This window comes from Phyllobates terribilis, unplaced genomic scaffold (assembly GCF_046119375.1).
Source record: "Phyllobates terribilis strain yellow unplaced genomic scaffold, ASM4611937v1 Scaffold_11__3_contigs__length_659146591, whole genome shotgun sequence".
NCBI classification, from domain to species: Eukaryota; Metazoa; Chordata; class Amphibia; order Anura; family Dendrobatidae; genus Phyllobates; species Phyllobates terribilis.
Window position 1 is genome coordinate 530252367 of NW_027362771.1, and position 21321 is coordinate 530273687.

At 45.3% G+C, this 21321-nt stretch overlaps 1 protein-coding gene across 1 annotated transcript in view; it reads right to left on the reverse strand.

Moving 5' to 3' along the window:
- Positions 1-21321, reverse strand: part of R3HCC1 (R3H domain and coiled-coil containing 1) — a 34855-nt gene that overhangs the window by 2926 nt on the left and 10608 nt on the right. Inside the window, exons 2-8 of the mRNA XM_073654748.1 lie at positions 16518-16660; positions 15575-15717; positions 13259-13396; positions 11258-12554; positions 4837-5009; positions 3431-3501; positions 233-328 (exon numbers count right to left, since the gene is read on the reverse strand). Of these exons, the coding sequence (XP_073510849.1) occupies positions 233-328; positions 3431-3501; positions 4837-5009; positions 11258-12554; positions 13259-13396; positions 15575-15717; positions 16518-16660 (2061 nt within the window). The remainder of the gene's footprint in view (positions 1-232; positions 329-3430; positions 3502-4836; positions 5010-11257; positions 12555-13258; positions 13397-15574; positions 15718-16517; positions 16661-21321) is intronic.

Consider the following 21321-nt stretch of genomic DNA (forward strand, 5'->3'; position numbering starts at 1 on the left):
CTGGTTACAGACTTTGTAATAGGAAGCAAATTGTGCCCCGGATAATTATACAGAAAACAAAACGATGCAAGTAAAAGCTTTACTCTATTGCAAAGCAAAGGGGACTTGTCACCAGGTCATAAGTGGCCAGTTTTTTGCTCCACCGAGTATATAGGCCTTAATGCATCAATTTGGTGTTAAAAATATGCAAAATTTTTGAGCAGTATATAACCACTATCAGTCTTTTCCTCACCTGCTTTTTCATAAGCCCGGTACTTGGATTGGCGACTGCCTTGAGACAAAGGGCGGAATTTCATAGCTGGGTGCTTCTGGCAGGAAGCAGCAAAGGCTGGAAAAGAAGGCAAATGGTACATGGAGACTGCATGCAGGCATTTCAGAAAAAAATTCCAAGAAACCACATTATAAAAAAACAAAAACACGGCAGCAAGTTCAGAGAAAAGCTACCAGGATGGTGAGCGGACTGCAAACTATGTCCTACGAGGAACGGTTAAAGGAGCTGGGAATGTTTAGCTTGCAAAAGAGAAGACCGAGAGGAGACTTAATAGCCGTCTACAAATATCTGAAGAGCTGTCACAGTGTAGAGGGATCGTCCTTATTCTCATTTGCACATGGAATGAAACTGAAAGGGAGAAGATAGATTAGATACTAGAAAAAATCTTTTTAACAGTGAGGGTGATCAATGAGTGGAACAGGCGGCCACGAGAGGTGGCGAGTTCCCCTTTAATGGAAGTCTTCACACAGAGGCTGGACAGACATCTGTCTGAGATGGTTTAGTGAATCCTGCTTTGAGCAGGGGGTTGGACACGATGACCCTGGAGGTCCCCTCCAACTCTAACATTCTAGGATACTATGAAAGATTAACACTAAAAGGCAAAAAATATGTCATTTTTAGCAAAGCCATGATTAGTATTTTCTTGATATATCCTTAGAAGGGTATACCCAGAATAAGCATAGGTTAGGGGGATAACTTACTGATCGTTGGGGGTTTGACCAGTGGGAATCCTGGTGATCCAGAGTCCGATCCTGCATGGAGCGCCAGTGCGTATGCTCAACCTCTGCTCCATGTATTGACTATGGAACTGCTGGAAATAATGGAGCGCTGCGCCTTCTCCAGCAGACACAGGCAGACTAGACAGCTGATATATTTTCATTCTGGGAATACGCCTTTAATGGATGAATAATTTATGGTGCAAAAAGTCTTAGTGAAAGCCTTTCAGACAACACTTCCTTGGAAAGAGCATGAAAATTCGTTCTTTTCCAGAAAAAAGAAAAACCAAAAACACGACTCCATTGACACAAGTGGCGCATCTAAAAGAAGCCCTAAACAAGGTGAGCCATAAATTCTTCTGAAAATATGGAGCACCAATCCCAGTCCAAACAACCATTCATGATGGTGCAAGAATAGTTGCCCTTCACGTTAGCTGGGCATCTGCAGGAATACACATGGCCTAGATTTACTAAGGAGAACAACTAGATGGCATAGGTTACCGGTGTGTCTGGATAACATTTACAACATGGACTAAAACTTTTCATAGTTGAATCTAATGGGATTGCAATGTAACCACCCAAACATGAAGACCACATTTTGGATATCCGACTATGACCCGAGCTCAGTATCGTGCACCTGGTGCTTGCACCAAGCATATGGATGTGGCCAGCTTTTCTCTGTCCTATTATTTCACATCAAGCGCAGGAACAGAAACTGGTTATTACATCTAATATTAAAGAGAAAAAATACAACACTTAACTGCGGTGCCATATGTTCCCACATATCAGTCATACAGACAGGCATTTACTGGGGTTTCCCACAAATACCAAGAATGGGCAGCAGAAGAAAAGTGGCTAAGTATATACTCCTAGCCATCACCCCATCCCTATAATGGAGAACATATGTACAGTACACACTTCCCAAATTAGGAAGAGACATAAACGATGTACATAATAAACCCATTACAGACTAGATCTGAAGTGCACCCATATTACTAGACTGTGGGGGTCATCTCCACCCACCCACAGCACCACATTTACATCTCAGGAGCCTGTAGGCACAGTTTGCCCGCTAGCTTGGATGCTGCGCAGCAAGAACGTACACCTTTAGGGATTAAATCCAGATGTCAAAGAAATGCCACAGATTTGTGGTGTGGTTTGCATCCAGCGAATCCATGGCAGTTACCAGTAGAAAACATAGGAAGTGGGTTTTGAAGACCTCATCTAGAAAATAGACCACTTACTGCAGCCTTCCTCGTCTCACCCATTGTGGCCTCCACTCAGCACTAAGGTGCCCACACGTGCGTTAGAGAGCAGCCAGCCTCCTGCCATAGTTTCTGACTACCCTATACAAAAATGTCCAGCTAAGCATTCGAGCGCTGTTAACGGGAAGTTGAGATTGGTCGCCTGTTCCGGACAAAACTGGCACCTTAAGGAGCTGAGAGAGAACGGTCAGGTGATAGTTTGGCAGACAGCGATCTAATGGGTACTGGAGGCCCAACACTCGGCTTGACTGAAGGCTCCCGTGTTGTCTAAATGTGAGCGGCACCCGACCCCCTCCCTCCGGACCAGAAAGATCAGCTATTAAAATTCTAGAGTGCTGGAACGTTCTACCCCAACATCATTTTTCAGGTGAGAGTCTAATGTGCATAGTGGCCTCCCAACTATCAGTTGAACCTGCTAAAATTGGCTGGCTGGTTTGGCCAACTTATCTGGCACAGGTCTACCGGCAAAACTGATGCATCTCCCTATGTCAGGCCTCATTCGCATGTCAATTTTTTTTTCGCATATGAGAAAATCAGACAGATTATTCTGATCAGAGTGTGGTACGAGGGTCCTCCGATTTTCTCGTACGCAGACAAATTTAAAAAAAAAAAAAAAGAAAAATTCCCCCTTTCTGAGAGGGAGTGAAAAATCGGACTGCACTGGAATGTCATTTGAGTGTGGTCCGATTTTGTTTTTCATGGACCCACTGACTTGCATTGCTGATTTTAAGCCGACCCTTGGATCAAAATCGGACATGTCTTTTCCATTCTGTCCAAGGGGAGAGGAAAAAAAAAAAGTAAAAATAATCGGACATGTGAATGGTCCCATAGAATATAATGGGTACAAGTGCCATCTGTAAAAGACACGGATACCACTCCTATGCAAAAAAAAATACAAAATCAGACATCTGAAGGAGTCCTTAGTGTGGGGTTCTCATAGGTTCTTAACCCTCCCCCCTCCACATAACATCAATTTCCCACAGGCATCGCCTATTGACATCCACGACTGCTACCACCTATTGCTAAACAGTGGCCTCATCTATGGATACAATTGCAGAACAGAAAAACCCCAACAATGAGTGACCCAATATCCATAGAAGTGGCAGGCAAGGCGCCTCCGGGCCGCGCTCTCTAGGCATACTGCATTCCTCTGCGTTCACATCAACATGACAACTCACCTTCCACAGGGCTGGAAAATATTCCCAGGGCATGAGCGTTATCAACCAACTCCAAGCAGAAGCCTTTGTCTCTGCAAAGCAGAAAAATATATATAACACTGGCTGCTTTCCATAAAAGTCCTCATTCAATGGCATTAACAAGGATTGATGAGAGGAACAAATTGTGCAATAAAATTCCTAGAAATGATCTGACAGCCATTAAACTGCATAAACTCATATGGTTTCATAAAACTGGAAAAAATAACTAGTCTATTCCGAAGTATCCCAGGTTCAGTGATACAGACCATTATTGCTGGCAATATCCTGCCATTCCAGCAGCTCGTACTTCTGTCTCCTCTTGTGCCAGGACAGTGTCTGGCAGCCATTATGTACGAGGGGGAGCCCCATCTTACAACACTACAGAGGCCGGGCATGCCATGTCCCATGGCATTACAAGGGCACAGAGAGAGGGATGCAATTACTCTATAGTGTTGCATTCCCTCTCCACTCCCCCATCTGACTTGCTTTTGCAGAATCCATGCATGTTTTGCAGAAATAGCGCCCCCATGTGGCCAATCAGCCACAGATATTTCTGCATAGACTCTACAGAGGCAATTGAGTGCTCTCCTCCAGCTAAAGTGCTTTACCCATACAAATGGTGATTTGGCAATTTTGGCTGCATTATGGATCACTGGCAGCAAATAATGGAGGATATATTATTACAATACCTTATTTAGGAGAAGACTGGCGCCCACATGCACCAGTTAGGCATGGTGCAATTGCTGCATGTGCATATACCCCAACTGTATAAATGGAGCTTAGCCACACATATACCAAGTAGGACTAGTGTTTAGTCCGAAACGCAAGATTCATATTTTCTTGGTTTATAATTTTTTAATGGAGTACGCTCTACAAAAAAAATATCATGTTTATTTATCTGAATATTTCTTACCTGGTGCTGGATGAAATACTTTCCCCACTTCCTCTTGATTAGCCGGCCTGGCGCTACCTCACCGTTGCAGTGTGACCAACACGTGGCGTCGTGCCAGGCCGGCTAATAAGGGGAGAAGGGTATCCATCAGATAAGAGGCAGTTCTCTGGACCCCCAGTCAGCGGACACAGATGGACCGGGCAATACAAATAGATTTGTTTCAACTCGAATGTTAGATTGACAAGTGAGTGTTACTATTCCTCTTGTCAAAAGGGGTGTTCCCCACACAGTCATCACGGATTGGATGGACACTGTCAAAGTGTGTAATGTCACTCCCCAATTAAGTAAAACCTAGCTGTCAATTTATTCAAACATTTCGGAATACCTGCCCCTGTTTCCCCGCATCTTCTAATAGGGTATGACATCGTAGTTCTATTCTACTGGCTGCTAAATAAATATATGATTATCAATAAAACTTCCTGATCAGCAATTTTACCTGTATTCCTTAAAGGGTTCCATGAGATCCTCAGCACTGAGCTCAGGAGAGAAGCCATACACTTCAATAATGTGCCCATATTTCCCACGATCCACTTGAACTTCAGAAAATTCTGAAAAATCTCCCTGAAGAGGCTGTATGTGGACATCCTTTTCACAAACGTTAGCATGTATCTAATAGAAGCAAAGACAAAAAAAAAGCAAACCAAGATTAAGAGGCATGCAAATAGATATCCTCCTGAAGTTCTTCATAGTCACCACTGGGCGGCGCCATCTAACCTACACTATCGCAATATTCTAAAGATTTGCGGTTTACAAAATCCTACGTTATTTATATCATGTGCTGGGGGGCACAGATAGAAACCCAAAACCACAATATTTCCCTGGATCACTAATACTGTCAGGAAATGGCTTTTGAGACTCATTAGAGCAATTAAAACACATTCAGATGCTCCTCAACCATAGCCGACGCCACGTTCCACGGAGAAACTATTTGAATTTTGCAAATAAATTAAAATTCAATGAAGGAAATCTTTAAAAATGATTAGACGAGTTTGCAACAGGCAGGAAGATTCCTTAGATCTGTGGTTAATCTGCATATAACTGATTTTACCCGTGAAAAGAATTCCAGTCAAAATCCATGACATTTCTAAAATAAAAAAACCCACAGAACAAACAAAAGGAAAGGGCTATACATTAAAAAAAAAAAAAAAAAAAAAAAAAAAAAAAAAAAAATCGGCCGCGTTCTTAGGTTTTTCAAATATCTTCCACAAGTTACTTACATTTTCCATGCAGAGATATATTTTCCCACTTTTCCCAGAAAATAAGAGCTAGCAGGATTTTACGAGTATACTTGAAATATAAAATAATTTCTAGTTACAGTTAGGGCCAACATATAAGGGGGGTGGTGGGAACAAACTGGGAAATTGCCCAGGGCCCCCCAGCGTTTCTTTTCTAAAAGGTTAACACTGCTTAAAAAGGGGTATTCCCATCTCCAAGATCCTATCCCAATATGTATCCCAGTATATATGGATTAGCAAATACCTCCACTTACAAATGTAGTATAGTTTTTCTGATTCGCGATGCCTTTGCTCATGTGCAGACATTGCAGGACCTTAGGTATCCATGGTTACGACCACTAGCTGTCACTATATCAGTGGTTGTAACCATGGATACCAAAAGGTCCTGCAGTGTTTGCACATGAGGAAAGACATAGCGAATCAGAAAAACTATACTACATTTGTAAGCCAAGGTATTTGCTAATATTACATCTACTACATATTGGAATAGGATCTTGGAGACGGGAATACTCCTTTAACCCCTTTACCCCCGAGGGTGGTTTGCACGTTAAGGACCAGGCCAATTTGTACAATTCTGACCACTGTCACTTTATGAGGTAATTACTTTGGAACGCTTCAACGGATTCCCCTGATTCTGAGATTGTTTTTTCGTGACATATTGTACTTCATGATAGTGGTAAAATTTCTTCAATATCACTTGCGTTTATTTGTGAAAAAAATGGAAATTTGGCAAATTTCAAAATTTGAGTTTTTATGCCCCTAAATCAGAGAGATATGTCACACAAAATAGTTAATTTCCCACATGTCTACTTTACATCAGCACAATTTTGGAACCAAAATTTTTTTTTTGTTAGGGAGCTATAAGGGTTAAAAGTTGACCAGCGATTTCTCATTTTTCCAACAAAATGTACAAAACCATTTTTTTTTTTTTTTTTGGGACCACATCACATTTGAAGTCACTTTGAGAGGTCTTTATGACAGAAAATACCCAAAAGTGACACCATTCTAAAAACTGCACTCCTCAAGGTGCTCAAAACCACATTCAAGAAGTTTATTAACCCTTCAGGTGCTTCACAGGAATTTTTGGAATGTGGAAGAAAAAAATGAACATTTAACTTTTTTCACAAAAATGTTACTTTAGACCCAATTTTTTTTATTTTCACAGGGGTAACTAGAAAAAGAATGGACCCCAAAATTTGTTGTGCAATTTACCCTGGGCATGCATATACCCCATATGTGGGGAAAAACCACTGTTTGGGCGCACGGCAGGGCTCGGAAGGGAAGGAGCGCCATTTGACTTTATGATTGTAAAATTTGCTTGAATAATTAGCAGACGCCATGTTGCGTTTGGAGAGCCCCTGATGTGCCTAAACAGCGGAAACCCCCCACAAGTGACCCCATTTTGGAAACTAGACCCCCCAAGGCACCTATCTAGATGCATAGTGAGCACTTGGAACCCCCAGGTGCTTCACAAATTGATTCGTAAAAATGAAAAAGTATTTTTCTTTTCCACTTTTTCATTTTTACTAATCAATTTGTGAAGCACCTGGGGGTTCCAAGTGCTCACTATGCATCTAGATAAGTGCCTTGGGGGGGGGGGGGGGGGGTCTAGTTTCCAAAATGGGGGTCACTTGTGGGGGAGCTCCAATGTTTAGGCACACAGGGGCTCTCCAAAAGCAACATGGTGTCCGCTAACAAATTGGAACAATGTCCCTGATGTGCCTAAACAGTGGCGCTCCCCCACAAGTGACCCCATTTTGGAAACTATACCCCTCAAGGATTTTATTAAGGGGTATAGTGAACATTTTGAACCCAGAGGTACGACACAGAATTTGATAACATTAAGTCATCATATTGAATAAGTTGTCATTAGTCTTGAGCGCAAGTGCTCGCTACTTGAGTTTGCATCGGGTACTCAGGTATGCACCATGTACTGCGTGTGGTCGAGTGACGCTCGAGTCCCTGCCCCGCATGTTTCACGGTTATTAGACACCCAAAAAAAACATGCGGGGGATCGCTCGAGCATGGCAGGCAATCCCCGCAAAGTTTTTTTGGCCGCGAAGCATATGGGGCGGACACTCGAGCACCCGCGATACTCCGTGCATACCCGAGCACAAGATGCAAACTCAAGTAGCGAGCACTTGCGCTCAACACTAGTCGCCATATAATCATCTTTTTTTCTTACTTTTGAAAAAAATCCCAACCCCAACCGCAGCCCTAGCCCTAGCCCAACCCTAACCCTAGAACTAGCCCAACCCTAACCCTAACACAACCCTAACCCGAGAGTTTATTTTTTACGCCGTTCCTCGTGTGGTATAAGTGATGAGACGACTTTATTCTTCGGGTCGGTGCGATTACAGGGATACCAGAATCATATGGGGTTTTTATGACTGACAGCTGTCACACACTAAAAGACATTTTTTGTAAAATCTAGTTTTTGCATTGCCATATTTTGAGAGCTATAATTTTTCCATATTTTGGCAGACAGTCATGTGATGGCTTGTTTTTTGCGGGATGAGTTGACGTTTTTATTGGTGCCATTTTCAGGCATGTGACTTTTTTTTATCGCTTTCTATTCCGATTTTTGGGAGGCAGAATAAACAAAAAACAATTCAGGAATTTTTTTTTTTTATTCTGTTCCGCATGTGGTAAAATTGATAAGGCAGCTTTATTCTTTGGGTCAGTACGTTTACAGCGGTACCACATTTATATAGTTTTTCTATGTTTTGCGCTTTTACACAATAAAAGCTATTTTATAGAAAAATTATTTTTTTGCATCGCTTTATTCTGAGAGCTATAACTTTTTGATTTTTCGGATGATTGAGTTGTATGGCGGCTTGTTTTTTGCAGGACAAGATGACGTTTTCAACGGTACCATTTTTATCTATATTCGTCTTTTTGATCGCGTGTTATTCCATTTTTTCTTTGGCGGTATGATGATAAAGCATTGTTTTTTGCTTTGTTTTTTATTTATTTTTTTTACCGTGTTCACAGAAGGGGTTAACTAGTGGGACAGTTTTATAGGTCCGGTCGTTCCGGACTCTGCGATACCAAATGTGTACTTTTATTGTCGATTAGCTTTTTTTTCCATAATAATATTTATTGATGGGTACATTATATTTTTATTTTTGGTGGATTATTTTTTTAAAAATATTTTTACAACTTTTTTTTTTTTTTTTTTCACTTTTTTACTTTGTCCCATTCTGGGACTTTAACTTTTTTATTCTGATCGCCTGCACAGCATAGGGATGGAGCACCATCCCTGTGCTATGCAGGCAGTCAGCACTGCACAGTGAGAACATTGTGTGGTCGTGCACTGCGCATGACCAAACAATGTTCCTGCTGCCTGGTGACCCGGATGTTGTCATGACGACATCGGGTCGTCATAGCAACACCCGGGAAGCCACGGCAGACAGCGCTGGAGGCCGGAAGAAGAGGTGAGTATTGCGATCACCTCCCCTTGCCTCCGCAATGCTGCGATCGAATTCGATCGCAGCATTGCGGGTGTTAATGTGTCGGAAGCTGTGCGGGACCGCTCCCTGCACATAGTACCGGGTGTCAGCTGTGACAATCAGCTGACACCCGGCGGCGATCGCGCCCGCACAGCCTGTGTGCGCGCACGATCACGTACTAATACGGGTCAGGCTCTTAAAGCCCAGGGCACTGACGCGTATTAATACGTCATGGGCTGTAAAGGGGTTAAGGGTCTTTGGTGACATCAGTCATGTGACCATGATGTCACCAAAGGTGCTTTATCAGCGGGAGTCTAGGAGGAACTGACTGGTATGTACAGCATGTGCAGTGTGTACATTGACATGTAAAAGTTTGGGCACCCCTGGTCAAAATTACTGTTATTGTGAACAGTTAAGCAAGTTGAAGATGAAATGATCTCTAAAAGGCCTAAAGTTAAAGATGACACATTTCCTTTATTTTTATTTTTTTTGCCTAAAATACAAACTAAATAATTTTTCATTTTTTACATTTTAAAAATTACAAAAATGAAAGTGGGCCGATGCAAAGTTTGGGCACCCTTGGATTGTGTGTGCTCAGATAACGGACCAAAGTTTCAGACCTTAATTAGCCTGTTAGGGTTATGGCTTGTTCACCATCATCGTTAGGAAAGGCCAGGTGATGCAAATTTCCCAGCTCTATAAAAACCGAGTCTCCTGTACCCTTGTGCCAAAAAAACAGCAGCCATGGGTTCTTCTAAGCAGCTGCCTAGCACTCTGCAAATGAAAATGGTGGAGGCCTACAAAGCAGGAGAAGGATAGAAGAGGATAGCAAAGCGTTCTCAAGTTGGCCTTTCCTCCATTCGAAATGTAATTAAGAAATTGCAGTTAGCAGGAACAGTAAAGGTCAAGATAAGGTCTGAAAGACCAAGCAGAATTTCAGTGAGTTGCTAGTAGGATTGCTAGAGAGGAAAATCAGAACCACCACTTGACTGCAAAAGACCCCCAGAAAGATTTATCAGACTTTGAACAGTAAAACAATATACCACAACTCGAGAGACACCTGGACAAATATGGCCTTCATGGAAGAGTCGTCAGAAGAAAACCTCTGTGTCCTCAATTTTAAAATTTAAAAGATGAAATATAATAATATAATCTAATATAATATATATTTGACTAAATTAACAAAGGAAACGTGTCACCTTTAACTTTAGGCCTTTTAGAGATCATTTTATCTTCAACTTGCTTAACTTCACAATAACAGTAATTTTGACCAGGGATGCCCAAACTTTCACATGCCCCTGTATATACGCACGTGTGCGTAATATCTACACACACACACACACACACACACACACACACACGCTTATATTTGAATAAATGTTGATTTTTTTTTATTAAAGAGAAAATTATATCTATATATATCATCCTCTGAAAATAAGCCCTAACCCCTCTATCGAAGCAAAAAAAATAATACAAGACTGTACTTGACTGGTAGCATAACCTAAGCAAATCCAAAGAAAATCTGCCTTATGTGAATTTAGCACAAGGGCCCATTTAGGCAACAGTCAATGTACAAGCCGGACCGCGGTCATCTAAAGTCCTGTTGAGACCAAACTTCTATGCTCACAGAATATCAGGTTATCAGCAATATGTCATGTGTTTACGCAGGACGGTGTTGCAGCCGAGAATGAGGATATTAATGCCGGCATAAATGATTCAATCACCCAATGAACGAGCATTTAGACCTTAATAAGCCTTAATGCCCAATTCACACTGATATAGCGGCTTGTTTCCTGGCCTTTAATATGGCTGAATCCAGAACCAACAGCCTCATGAATGTCTATGAGGTTGTTAGGTCAGGAGACTTGCAGCCGGGCCGAGAATTGCACCCGTAACAGACTGAAATATTCAGCCACTAATCAGACAGGTGAATAAGGACCAACGTCTAAAAGGGCCCTGTGCTGCTTATGTATGTAAACAGTCAGATGTATGTAGCTGGGGATGCACGCTCTCTAGGAAACCAACCTCACATCTGGAGGAAACTTTACCTTTGATCATACTCCTGATACCACGTCTAGGGTCTCCATGGGCATCAGTGATCACTAGTGTGTGCAGCCTGTCTACACAATATATTGTCCCCACAAAAACAGGTAGTGTGGTCAACACTCACCTCCACCATGAGCTGCTCCAACATCTTCTGTTCATCATCTTGTACGGTCAGCGCGCTTTCTTGAACACTGTTATCTGCAGACTCCTCTTCTGTACAGCGGTATTTTTCGGATTCCATATTACTCCTGGACTGAAGTTCATAATCTGCTTCAACCAGGGGGAGCGCCGCACCACACTCGGTCACCCCTCGATGTTCCATCCCAATACTGGCCTGCTCCTGTACCTCCATATTCATCTCTTTCTCACCCTTAACTATCTCTGCCTGCTCTTCAGGTACTACAGGTATCATTGTCTCCTCCTTCATCTCCTTCTCATCCTTAACCACCTCTGTTGTCTCTGCCTGCTCTTGAGGCACTACAGGTATTGTTGCCTCCTCTTTAGGCTCCGCTGGCATCCCTACTTTCTCCCGAGTCTCAGCTGACAGCTCTGCCTTCTCATGAGCCACTGCTCTCATTTCTGTCTCCTCCTGAACCATCACCATTATCTCTGCCTGCTCCTGACCCACTAGTGGTATGGTTGCCTCCTCCCTAGGCTCCACTGGCATCTCTGCCTCCTCGTGAGCCACATCTTTCCTGCAGTTTTCTTCAAGTCCCTCTGCCCTTACCTCCTTGTCCTCCTGTTCCACCACTTTCATCTCATGCAAATCTCTAGTTATTGAGCTCATCTCTGCCTCCTCCTCTTCCAACTGTGATTTCGCAATTCCTCTTATCTCAGATACCACTTGGTCATCTACAGATCTGACCGACAACCACCCAGCCCGTTCCTCAGCCACATAATCTTGTCTCATATCCAGGTCACTTGGTCCTCCTGCAGCGTCTGCTGCCTCTACCTGACCAGGTCTTCTGTCCTTCCCTTTATTTTCATGAAGTTTCTGGCATATTCCCAAATTATCTTGTCTGTCACAAGCACTGTCCTCCATCTTTCCTGAGATCTTCTTCGCCTCTTGACTCTCTGTCTCACAATGAACCTCTTCTTGCCCCTCCAGCATTTCTTCCCCTGACACTTTTTTGCTCTGCAGCAGCTCACCATTTCCATTGTGCGCACACTGCCCATCTTCTGGTGCCCTCATCTGCCCCTGGTCCTTTACATGACCCCTCCAATGCTCCCCTCTGCCTCTTGCCACATGCTTTCCTCTGGCTGCATAAGGCTCTTTGTCTGGTCTCCTATCCTTGCGCTGCCGCCAGTTTTGCCTTCCCCGGCCAGACTCCCATTTTCTGCTGGGTGAGGCTGAACTCCAAAAACGGTCACGATTTTCGTCTCGAGATCTGGTTCTGGATTCTCCATTCTCTTGAGGTGTCCTGCAGCAACAGTATATACACACCTTATATATATGGTGCCGTGCTAATTTTACTAATGTTTAACCCATACTATACACAAGCCCATAATACTATAATGGCAGTCTGTACCATTTCCAAATAAAAACTCTGACTTGTTAAATGGCATCTTCGGCAGCCAGGAATATATTCAAAAGTTTTACTTACACTCACAGACAATAGATAAAACTGTGCATATCACAACCATAAAACTTCATCAGCAGAATCTCAAGTTTGACCCAGAAGAAGCAGATCTAAGCGAAACTTTAGTTGAGATGATTTCTCTGGCTGTGATATATGCATTTTTATTTATTGTTTGTATATAACAAAACTGATTGACTATAGCCCTGGCTGCCCAAGAGGCACTACTGATTTGTGATCCTCCCTTGAACAAAGACCATGGTGTCACAGAGGAACAAGTATCACCACCTATGACTGGCGCTCAAGGAAAGAGGAGACTCCTTAAAAAGCGTAATCTCATTTTAGAACTCTAGGGCATATGCACAGGACCAATATTTCTACTAATGGCATGTGTACTGTTAGGACCCGCACCTACAGTTCCTGAAAACAAGAGTACCCCATTACTTGAAAATAAGATGTAATATTGACAATATATTTTTAAAACACAATGAGATAAGAGTTCGCCCTAGAAAAAGTCAGGAAACTGTAGAAAATTTTCAACTTCTCACCTGATACTAGCATGACAGATGACAGTGCGGCGCTGCCACCCCTCGCCTACCGAAAAGCTAGTTAGTGTATTATAAACCTCTGTGAGCCGGTGGATCAGATATCGGAGGCGGCTAGAGACCGGTGGGAACAACAGGACACTGCAAAAGAAAACAATGGAAAGATAACTAATAATGTGGCATATTAACCCAAAGTAATCCAGGAAAAGTTATGCTGCTCACATTTAATCCAATGCAGACAAATGGGAATGCACCTAAAATCCTTATTAATACTTCAAGACAGATTTACCAGTGCTATAACGACAGCGCCACAGAGGATCACATTGTTACCATCATGGTTCTAATAAGTAATGGCCATGTGCTTATTCTGCACAAATATAGTCCAAGAAATAAAACGCAATGTGCCTTTTCCTCTCTTGCCATTGGGGGGGGTACAGGCTGGGCTGCAGTGGAGGACCAAGATGGCAGTGACCGAGTCCTTCAGGAAGCTCCCAGCAGCCATGGCAAACCATCAGCACCCTGCAATTGCTCTGCTTAGGGGCTGATGTCTTCAACAGACCCCCGGCTGCTATAGGGACCCATCAGCTTGCCACAACTATGGCAAGGAGGCAGCCCCTGGCGGCAAGGAGGCCATCAAAGAAGGGGACCTGACATATGACGCACCAGGACATCATGTATGAGGAAGGGGATTAATGTAGAGTTTTACCATTAGGTCTCTAAGGTTATGTTCACACATCATGGTTTTTTCAGAGGTTTTTGCTGCAGATTTTTATGCAGATTTTCAGCTGCCCTTTGCTGTACCAGCAAAGTCTATGAGAGACCAGACTTCTCTGTTCACACATCATGGGTTTTTTTTTTGTTCTGTATTTTGTGCCTTGCATGTTTTTTTGGAAAATAGAGAATGTGTCACTTTCAGTGGTTTTTCACCCATAGGAAGTAATGGGTGGTGAAAAAAAACGCACCAAAATTTGCTTCAGCGTTTTTTCAGCTTTGATGGCAAAATAGAATGGGGTTCTTTTTTTTTCCACAGAACTTTGTGTACTTGCCTAAATAGACAGGACAGTGAAAAACGCTGAAAAAAAAAAATGCACCAAAACGGCAAGAAAAATACAGAACAAAATGCCCCTGGAGATGAAGTTTTGCTGCAAATTTGTGACAAAAAAAACCATGATGTGTGAACATAGCCTAAAGGTTACAGCCTGTAGTAATTAAATGTTGTCACCAGGGGGAGATTGGAGACTGCAAATATACATAGTGACTGGGAATCTCTGTAGTAACAGAAGAGACTCCATCATAAGGAGCGAGTGTCCAGAATACTGCAGAGAAGGGTCTGTACAACACGAGGCATGAGCTCCGTCATTAATCGCTTCTCATCTCTAAGAGCATTTGATAACACCCCTATAATCTAATGCATTCAGAAAAGAAAAAGAATCCGGCACTCTTAAAGATGCCTGGAATATTAATGAAATCAGTGACGTTTCGGTCAACAAGACCTTCTTCAGGCGGGTTGCAGACAGTATACTGTGTGATACCCTCGAGCTTTGCGCTGCTCGGCAGTGGGATGGAGGTAGACGTTTATGTCTCAATAAATGCATAACCATTTTGGAGTTATAATGATCGCCACGTGCCTATAAACACAATATAAACCCAAGTACCTTTATGTATCCTGTCTGATGGGTTGGTCTTTACATGAATCTTTGATGCCATTACTGTATCAGAGCAGAGGCCAAAAAAATGAGACTTTCCCCTCCCACCACCTCATCCGTGAGAATCGGATCACACCCTGATCAGAGTGTCATTTACATAATCGTCCCGATTCTCTCGGATGAGAGAGTCTGCAGCCATCTGCTTCTACCCCAATACTGAGTCATCACCTGCAAAGTTGAGCTCCTTCGTCCCCCCTCCTGCTCATGGACACTGTCTCAGGGTACAAGGAGCAGCTCCACAATTTGAGCTTATAGTTACGCTAAATCATCGATATAGGTAGACGCCTATAATACAATAGGAGCAACATTGTCTTATGACATTCCACCATCTGGGACCAAAAGACCAGATTCTTGGGACCCCTGACAAGTGACATGCCTATACAGTGTGGGCAGCAAGGTGGCTCAGTGATTAGCACTGCAGAACTGGGGTCAAATCCCACCAAGGAAGACATCTGCAAGGAGTTTGTATGTTTTCCCAGTGTTTGGAATGTGGGGGGACGGAGGAGTCGGAGAACCCGGAGGAAACCCATGCAGAGACATTGGCAGTGATATCTGTAAAGCGGTGCAGAATATGATGGCGCTATGTAAGCAAAGCACAATAAATAATACTCACGCCTTCCGGTTTCCCTGTTGGGAGAAGTGGTCTAGTTCTGCACATACAAGTGTGTAAAATTCATGCTCCTCCCCAATAAGCTGCAGCTCGTCAACGAACGGTGGATCCAGCTCGGCAGCGGTCAAGATCACAAGATGAGAAATCTAAGGAAAGAGACAAACATGAATGTCCGATCCTAGTCAGGCTAGTCCAGAGTCAGCAGGTCTGCACGGGGAATTCAGGTTTATATTTGGTCATCATGCAGCAAGTGGTCTCATGCTTTATCTTCAGCTCCGCTCCTCAGCCCCCCGGGCTCCTGCTGGTCAGGGGGAGGTGCGCTCCTGAATAACTGAGGTTCAGACAAGCAGTATGGCTGATTTGATGGCCCAAACTGAGTGCTCTGCTGAGAGACAACAGAGGAGTACAGGGGCAGTAAAGATGGCCGGATCCAGGCTTCTTTGGTAAGCGATATACCAAAGAGCTTGCAGTCACTGCGCTTCTTGCTCAAAAGGCTGGTCACCACTAGCAGACTGCAGAGGTGGCCGGTAACCTAGGGAACAAGCAGTACACAATAGGATTAAAAACCCCTCCATTCCTGTTTTTACAAGCACAATGTCTGATAAGTGGGGGTCCCATCCCTACAGGTTCTCTTAGCCCTATTCCTTCAGGAAAAATAGTGGAGAGAAGTAAGCACGAAGAGTCATGGTTTCAGGCTCATTCATATGACTGCTTGGAGTATGTTATGATACATACATAGTGAAACGCAGCGTGTGAACAAGCTCTAGATTTATCATAGTGGCTCACGCTGGTTGATAAATCTGGTGCATTTTGAACAAACTGCTGACCGCCTAACGTTGTACAACCTCTTTCCAGAGTCAACAACTGCAGGAGCTGCTGCCAGAAACAGCCGGACACAATATAGAGAAGGCAGAGATGGGTTAAAATGGTCTCTGCCTTCCCATACCTGAATACACAGTGCTGGACTCCCGCCGTGGACAGAAGAGGAAGCACTGACGGCGCTTTTCCACTCAATCCCAGTAATAACATGATCATCGGGTGTTGGGAGGAAGCAGGAGAAGGATGGGTCCCCGGAGACTCCGATCAGCTCTGCAATTCAAGCAGGAGGCAGAATTTACTCTAAGGCCACGCTCACACAATCAGTATTTGGTCAGTATTTTTCCTCAGTATTTGTAAGCCAAAACCAGGAGTGGGTGAGAAAGACAGAAGTGGTGACGTGTTTCTATTATACTTGTCCTGGTTTTAGCCGACAAATACCGAGGTAAAATACTGAACGTGTGCACTTGGGGTTACAGCAGGGACTGGAGACAGCTCTAATTACTGCCATTTAACCATTTACCCTGGACTATCGAGCAGCGGGGCCGGCACGCACGGCCCTGGACTACCGAGCAGCGGGGCCGGCACGCACGCACGCACGGCCCTGGACTACCGAGCAGCGGGGCCGGCACGCACGCACGCACGGCCCTGGACTACCGAGCAGCGGGGCCGGCACGCACGCACACACGCACGCACGGCCCTGGACTACCGAGCAGCGGGGCCGGCACGCACGCACACACGCACGCACGGCCCTGGACTACCGAGCAGCGGGGCCGGCACGCACACACGCACGCACGGCCCTGGACTACCGAGCAGCGGGGCCGGCACGCACGCACGGCCCTGGACTACCGAGCAGCGGGGCCGGCACGCACGCACGGCCCTGGACTACCGAGCAGCGGGGCCGGCACGCACGCACGGCCCTGGACTACCGAGCAGCGGGGCCGGCACGCACGCACGGCCCTGGACTACCGAGCAGCGGGGCCAGAGCGTGCACACACACACACACACACACACACGTCAGGCTTTTTTTTTGGGGGGGGGGGGGTGGAGTTTCTGAAAACTATATCAGCTTTCATCTTCCTAAGAGTTAGTGAGAAATAAGAGCTGGAATCTGATTGGCTGGGATGGAAACTAGTCCAGAGTAACTGTTCTCGTCTAGATTAACCGCCCCCATTAATTTAGGATACTACTATGGAGAGTGGCAGAACTAATGAGGCACCGTCACAAAAAAAAACACAATATAACTGTATAAAAGGTCATCAAAAGCGCTACAGCTGGTCGGAGACTACACTTCCCGGCGTGCACCGGGCGGCGGGGATGGCTGGGGCCTGCAGTTGAGCAGCTATTTCTAAGCCGCTTGGTACCCGGGCGGTACGTGTCTTACACAGGAGCCTGCGGGCTGTCTGTCTGTGGCGCTGGTACACTTTCCCTGGAGACCTTGTTACGGGACAGACCGGTCTCCTCTAGTTCAGCGTCTCTGACTTGTCCTTGATCTTGCACAGCGGCCTCTAGTGGCGCCTCGTTTATTTATTGGTGTGGTCACAGCGCCACCTAGTGCTTGGTGAAACAAACATAACTTTAGAGGGGTGCTGCAAGATTTATTTTAACCCCTTAAGGATCGGGGAAATTTTTATTATTGTACTTTTAATTTTTTTTTTCTCTTCATGGAACCATAACTTTTTTTATTTTCCTGTCTTCATAAGCCATATTATCAGGGCTTACGAGTTGTCGTTTTGGATGACATTAAAAAGGGGAAAAAATTTCCAAGTGTAGTGAAATAATTAAAAAGAAACAGAACACTATAATTCGGCCATTTGTTTTTTTGGGTTTTGATTTTACATCGGTCACTGTATAGTAAAAATTACCTGAAAACATGATTCTCCAGGGTCACGACGATGCCGGTGATAATAAACGTAAAAAGTTTTATTTATTTATTATGATTCTAAAAAAAAATTCAAAACTTTGTAATAAAAAATAAATAAATTTGTGTCCCCATGCCTGCAGCCTGTGCTTGATCCACGGGGGTAAGAGCAAGAGCCGGTGATAGGGCGTACGCCCACGCTATAGTTTTAGGCTGTGTGCACACCATGAGTATTTGGTGAGGTTTTGATGTTGCAGATTTTCTGGACAATTTCTGCAGCTATTAAAGGGAACCTGTCATGTGAAAAACCGCTATTAACCTGCAGATAGAGGGCTAAGCTGCCGAATAATGACGTTCTGAACCTGCCGGCACCTGCACTGAGAGCCCCCCTGCCAGGAGGAAATGAACTTTTCCGCATCTAATGGAAGTTTATGTGGAAAATCTGCACATACAACTCAGCGTACCGGCAAGAGTGTTACGCTCGCGCCCGGACTGACTGGCGTGAGCGTGATTAGTGATCCCACTGGACCATGAACCGAGGAGTGCCTGGAAGGGCGTGACTAAGTATCAACCCGGTCCGACCAAGGTCACACGGCGGCTCAGTCGACTCCATGAACCAGGGAGGAACCGAGCAGAGGGACCAGGTGCTACTCCAGGTCAGACCCCGGTTACAGCTGTTGACCCACACCAGGGAATGCAGGAACAGGCAGGTTAGACTGGCATATAGACAGGTGGGTACTGGCAGGCACGGCTGGTATGCAGACAGGTGGGTATTGGCAGGCACGGCTGGTATGCAGACAGGTGGGCACTGGCAGGCACGGCTGGCATGCAGACAGGTGGCACTGGCTGGCACGGCTGGCATGTAGACAGGCGGGTACTGGCAGGTAGGAACACAGGCAGGATAGGGACCAGTACAGACTGAGATACAGGAACGGAGCCGCAGGTGCGGTAGACAAGCAGAGCAGAGCAAAACCCGCAGATGCAGTAGACAAGCAGAGCAGAGCAAAACCCGCAGGTGCGGTAGATAAGCAGAGCAGAGCAAATCCCGCAGGTGCGGTAGACAAGCAGAGCAGAGAAAAACCCGCAGGTGCGGTAGACAAGCAGAGCAGAGCAAAACCCGCAGGTGCAGTAAACAAGCAGAGCAGAGCAAAACCCACAGGTGTGGCGAACAAGCAGAGCAGAGCAAAACCGCAGGTGCGGTAGACAAGCAGAGCAGAGCAAAACCCGCAGGTGCTGTAGACAAGAAGAGCAGAGCAAAACCCGCAGGTGCGGTAGACAAGCAGAGCAGAGCAAAACCCGCAGGTGCGGTAGACAAGCAGAGCAGTGCAAAAGAATTTTCTGCAGAGAATTTGGAGGCCGATCCTTCTCTTCAAGAAGATTACCTCTTCTGTCCACTAGAGGGAACGAAACTGGTCTCACCATCTTGGTGACTAGGATGCTTCCTCCCATCGAGTCATCCTCAGCAACAGATGAAGTGAGTGAAGTACCAGGAACAAGACACAGGAAAGTCTCTCTCCATTTGTTAATATCGGATAGCACCCCAAAAGATTCACGGGACAACTGGAGATCCTCCACCGAGTTGGAGGGGTGCAGAGACTCGGGGGTAACCACTGCCTTGACGCACACTTTGCCAAGCTTACTGGATGAAGTGGGCAAAGTACCAGGTACAGGGTGCAGAAAAGTCTCTTTCCATTTGTTATCAGGTAGCACCCTGGAGGATTCAGGAGGCAACTGGAGGTCCTCCGCCTGGTTGGAGGGGTGCAGAGACTTGGAGGTAGCCACCGCCTTGATGAACTTATTGCCAGATTTGTTAGAGATGGAGGATCCTTGCTTAGGGACCAACTTCAGTCTGGTTTCTGAGATGACACGTCTGCGAGGCGGTGCGGTGCCTAAAGCCAGATCATTGGTGCAATCGTCGAGACTGTGTGGGGACAATGCCTCCGCTTCCCTTCCTTCGGAGACTTCAGCGCACAGTGAGTCAACGACTAGCAGATCTGGTGAAGAAGAAGAAGAAACTTCTGACTGTCCTGAAGATATGGGGACTGGACACCCCTTGTACCTCAGCAGTCCCCCAGGAAACACCATGCAGGATCTCCAGACCTGAGCGGGCACTAGATCTCTCGGCTCTGGACGACCTGTGGGTAAACCAGACAGCACCTGGAATGTGAACTTCTTCATGTGTAATGCTCCAATCTGGAGCTTAATTTGTACAGACATATTTTGACTGTTTCTGAGTAGGGCTCGTCCTTCCGCTGACAATGCCCAAACCGGATTCTGGAGTTGTCGGACGGGAATCAGACACCGACTCTTCAAGGCTTTACGCCCGAAACTTCCGGTTAATCCGAGGCCTTCACTTGCCACGGAGACAGTCACGGTCATCTGTGGAGAGGAAACACTAACGCCAAGGTCAGCCTCTCCTACAGGCCTAATGTCTTGGGATTCTCCAACCTTCGCTTGACAGAGACCGTCAGGGTGTCCCAAACAACCGCAGCGGGACTGCAATCCGATTTTGTGACTGAGTTCCGGCCTCTGCTTTGCCTGACGAACATGGTGATCCTTCATGGATTCTGTGCGGGTAGCTGCCTCAACAGGCTGGGGAACATGAGGTCTTTGGGAGGACAGAACCTGGCGTGACGGTTTACCTCTACGCCTTGCACGTCTGGACTGCCTCTTGAGGTTGGGAAGAGAAGTATTCTGTGGAGCATTGTCATCCTGTGTGAATTCTGTGTGGGCAACAGTCTCTTCAGGCTGGAGAGCTGGTGGGCTACCTACATGCATCACCCATCGGGACTGCTCCAGGATATTGGGAAGGGAAGCTTTAGCAGAAACCTCAGGGTTAGGGTCATCGAAGACCATTAGAAAGGCCACTAGGAAGGCCTGCAGGTCAGAGACGATAGGATCCCATGCTTCCCATAGGGGGGTGATCCAATTCAAGGCATCACCCGCTAAGTAGGACATCATGAATGCTACTTTAACCTGATCAGTGGGAAAATAGTGAGCATAGAACTTGAAATGCTGCATATATTGCTCCACAAACGCACGGCTTTGTTTTGGATCTCCATAGTACCGTGGT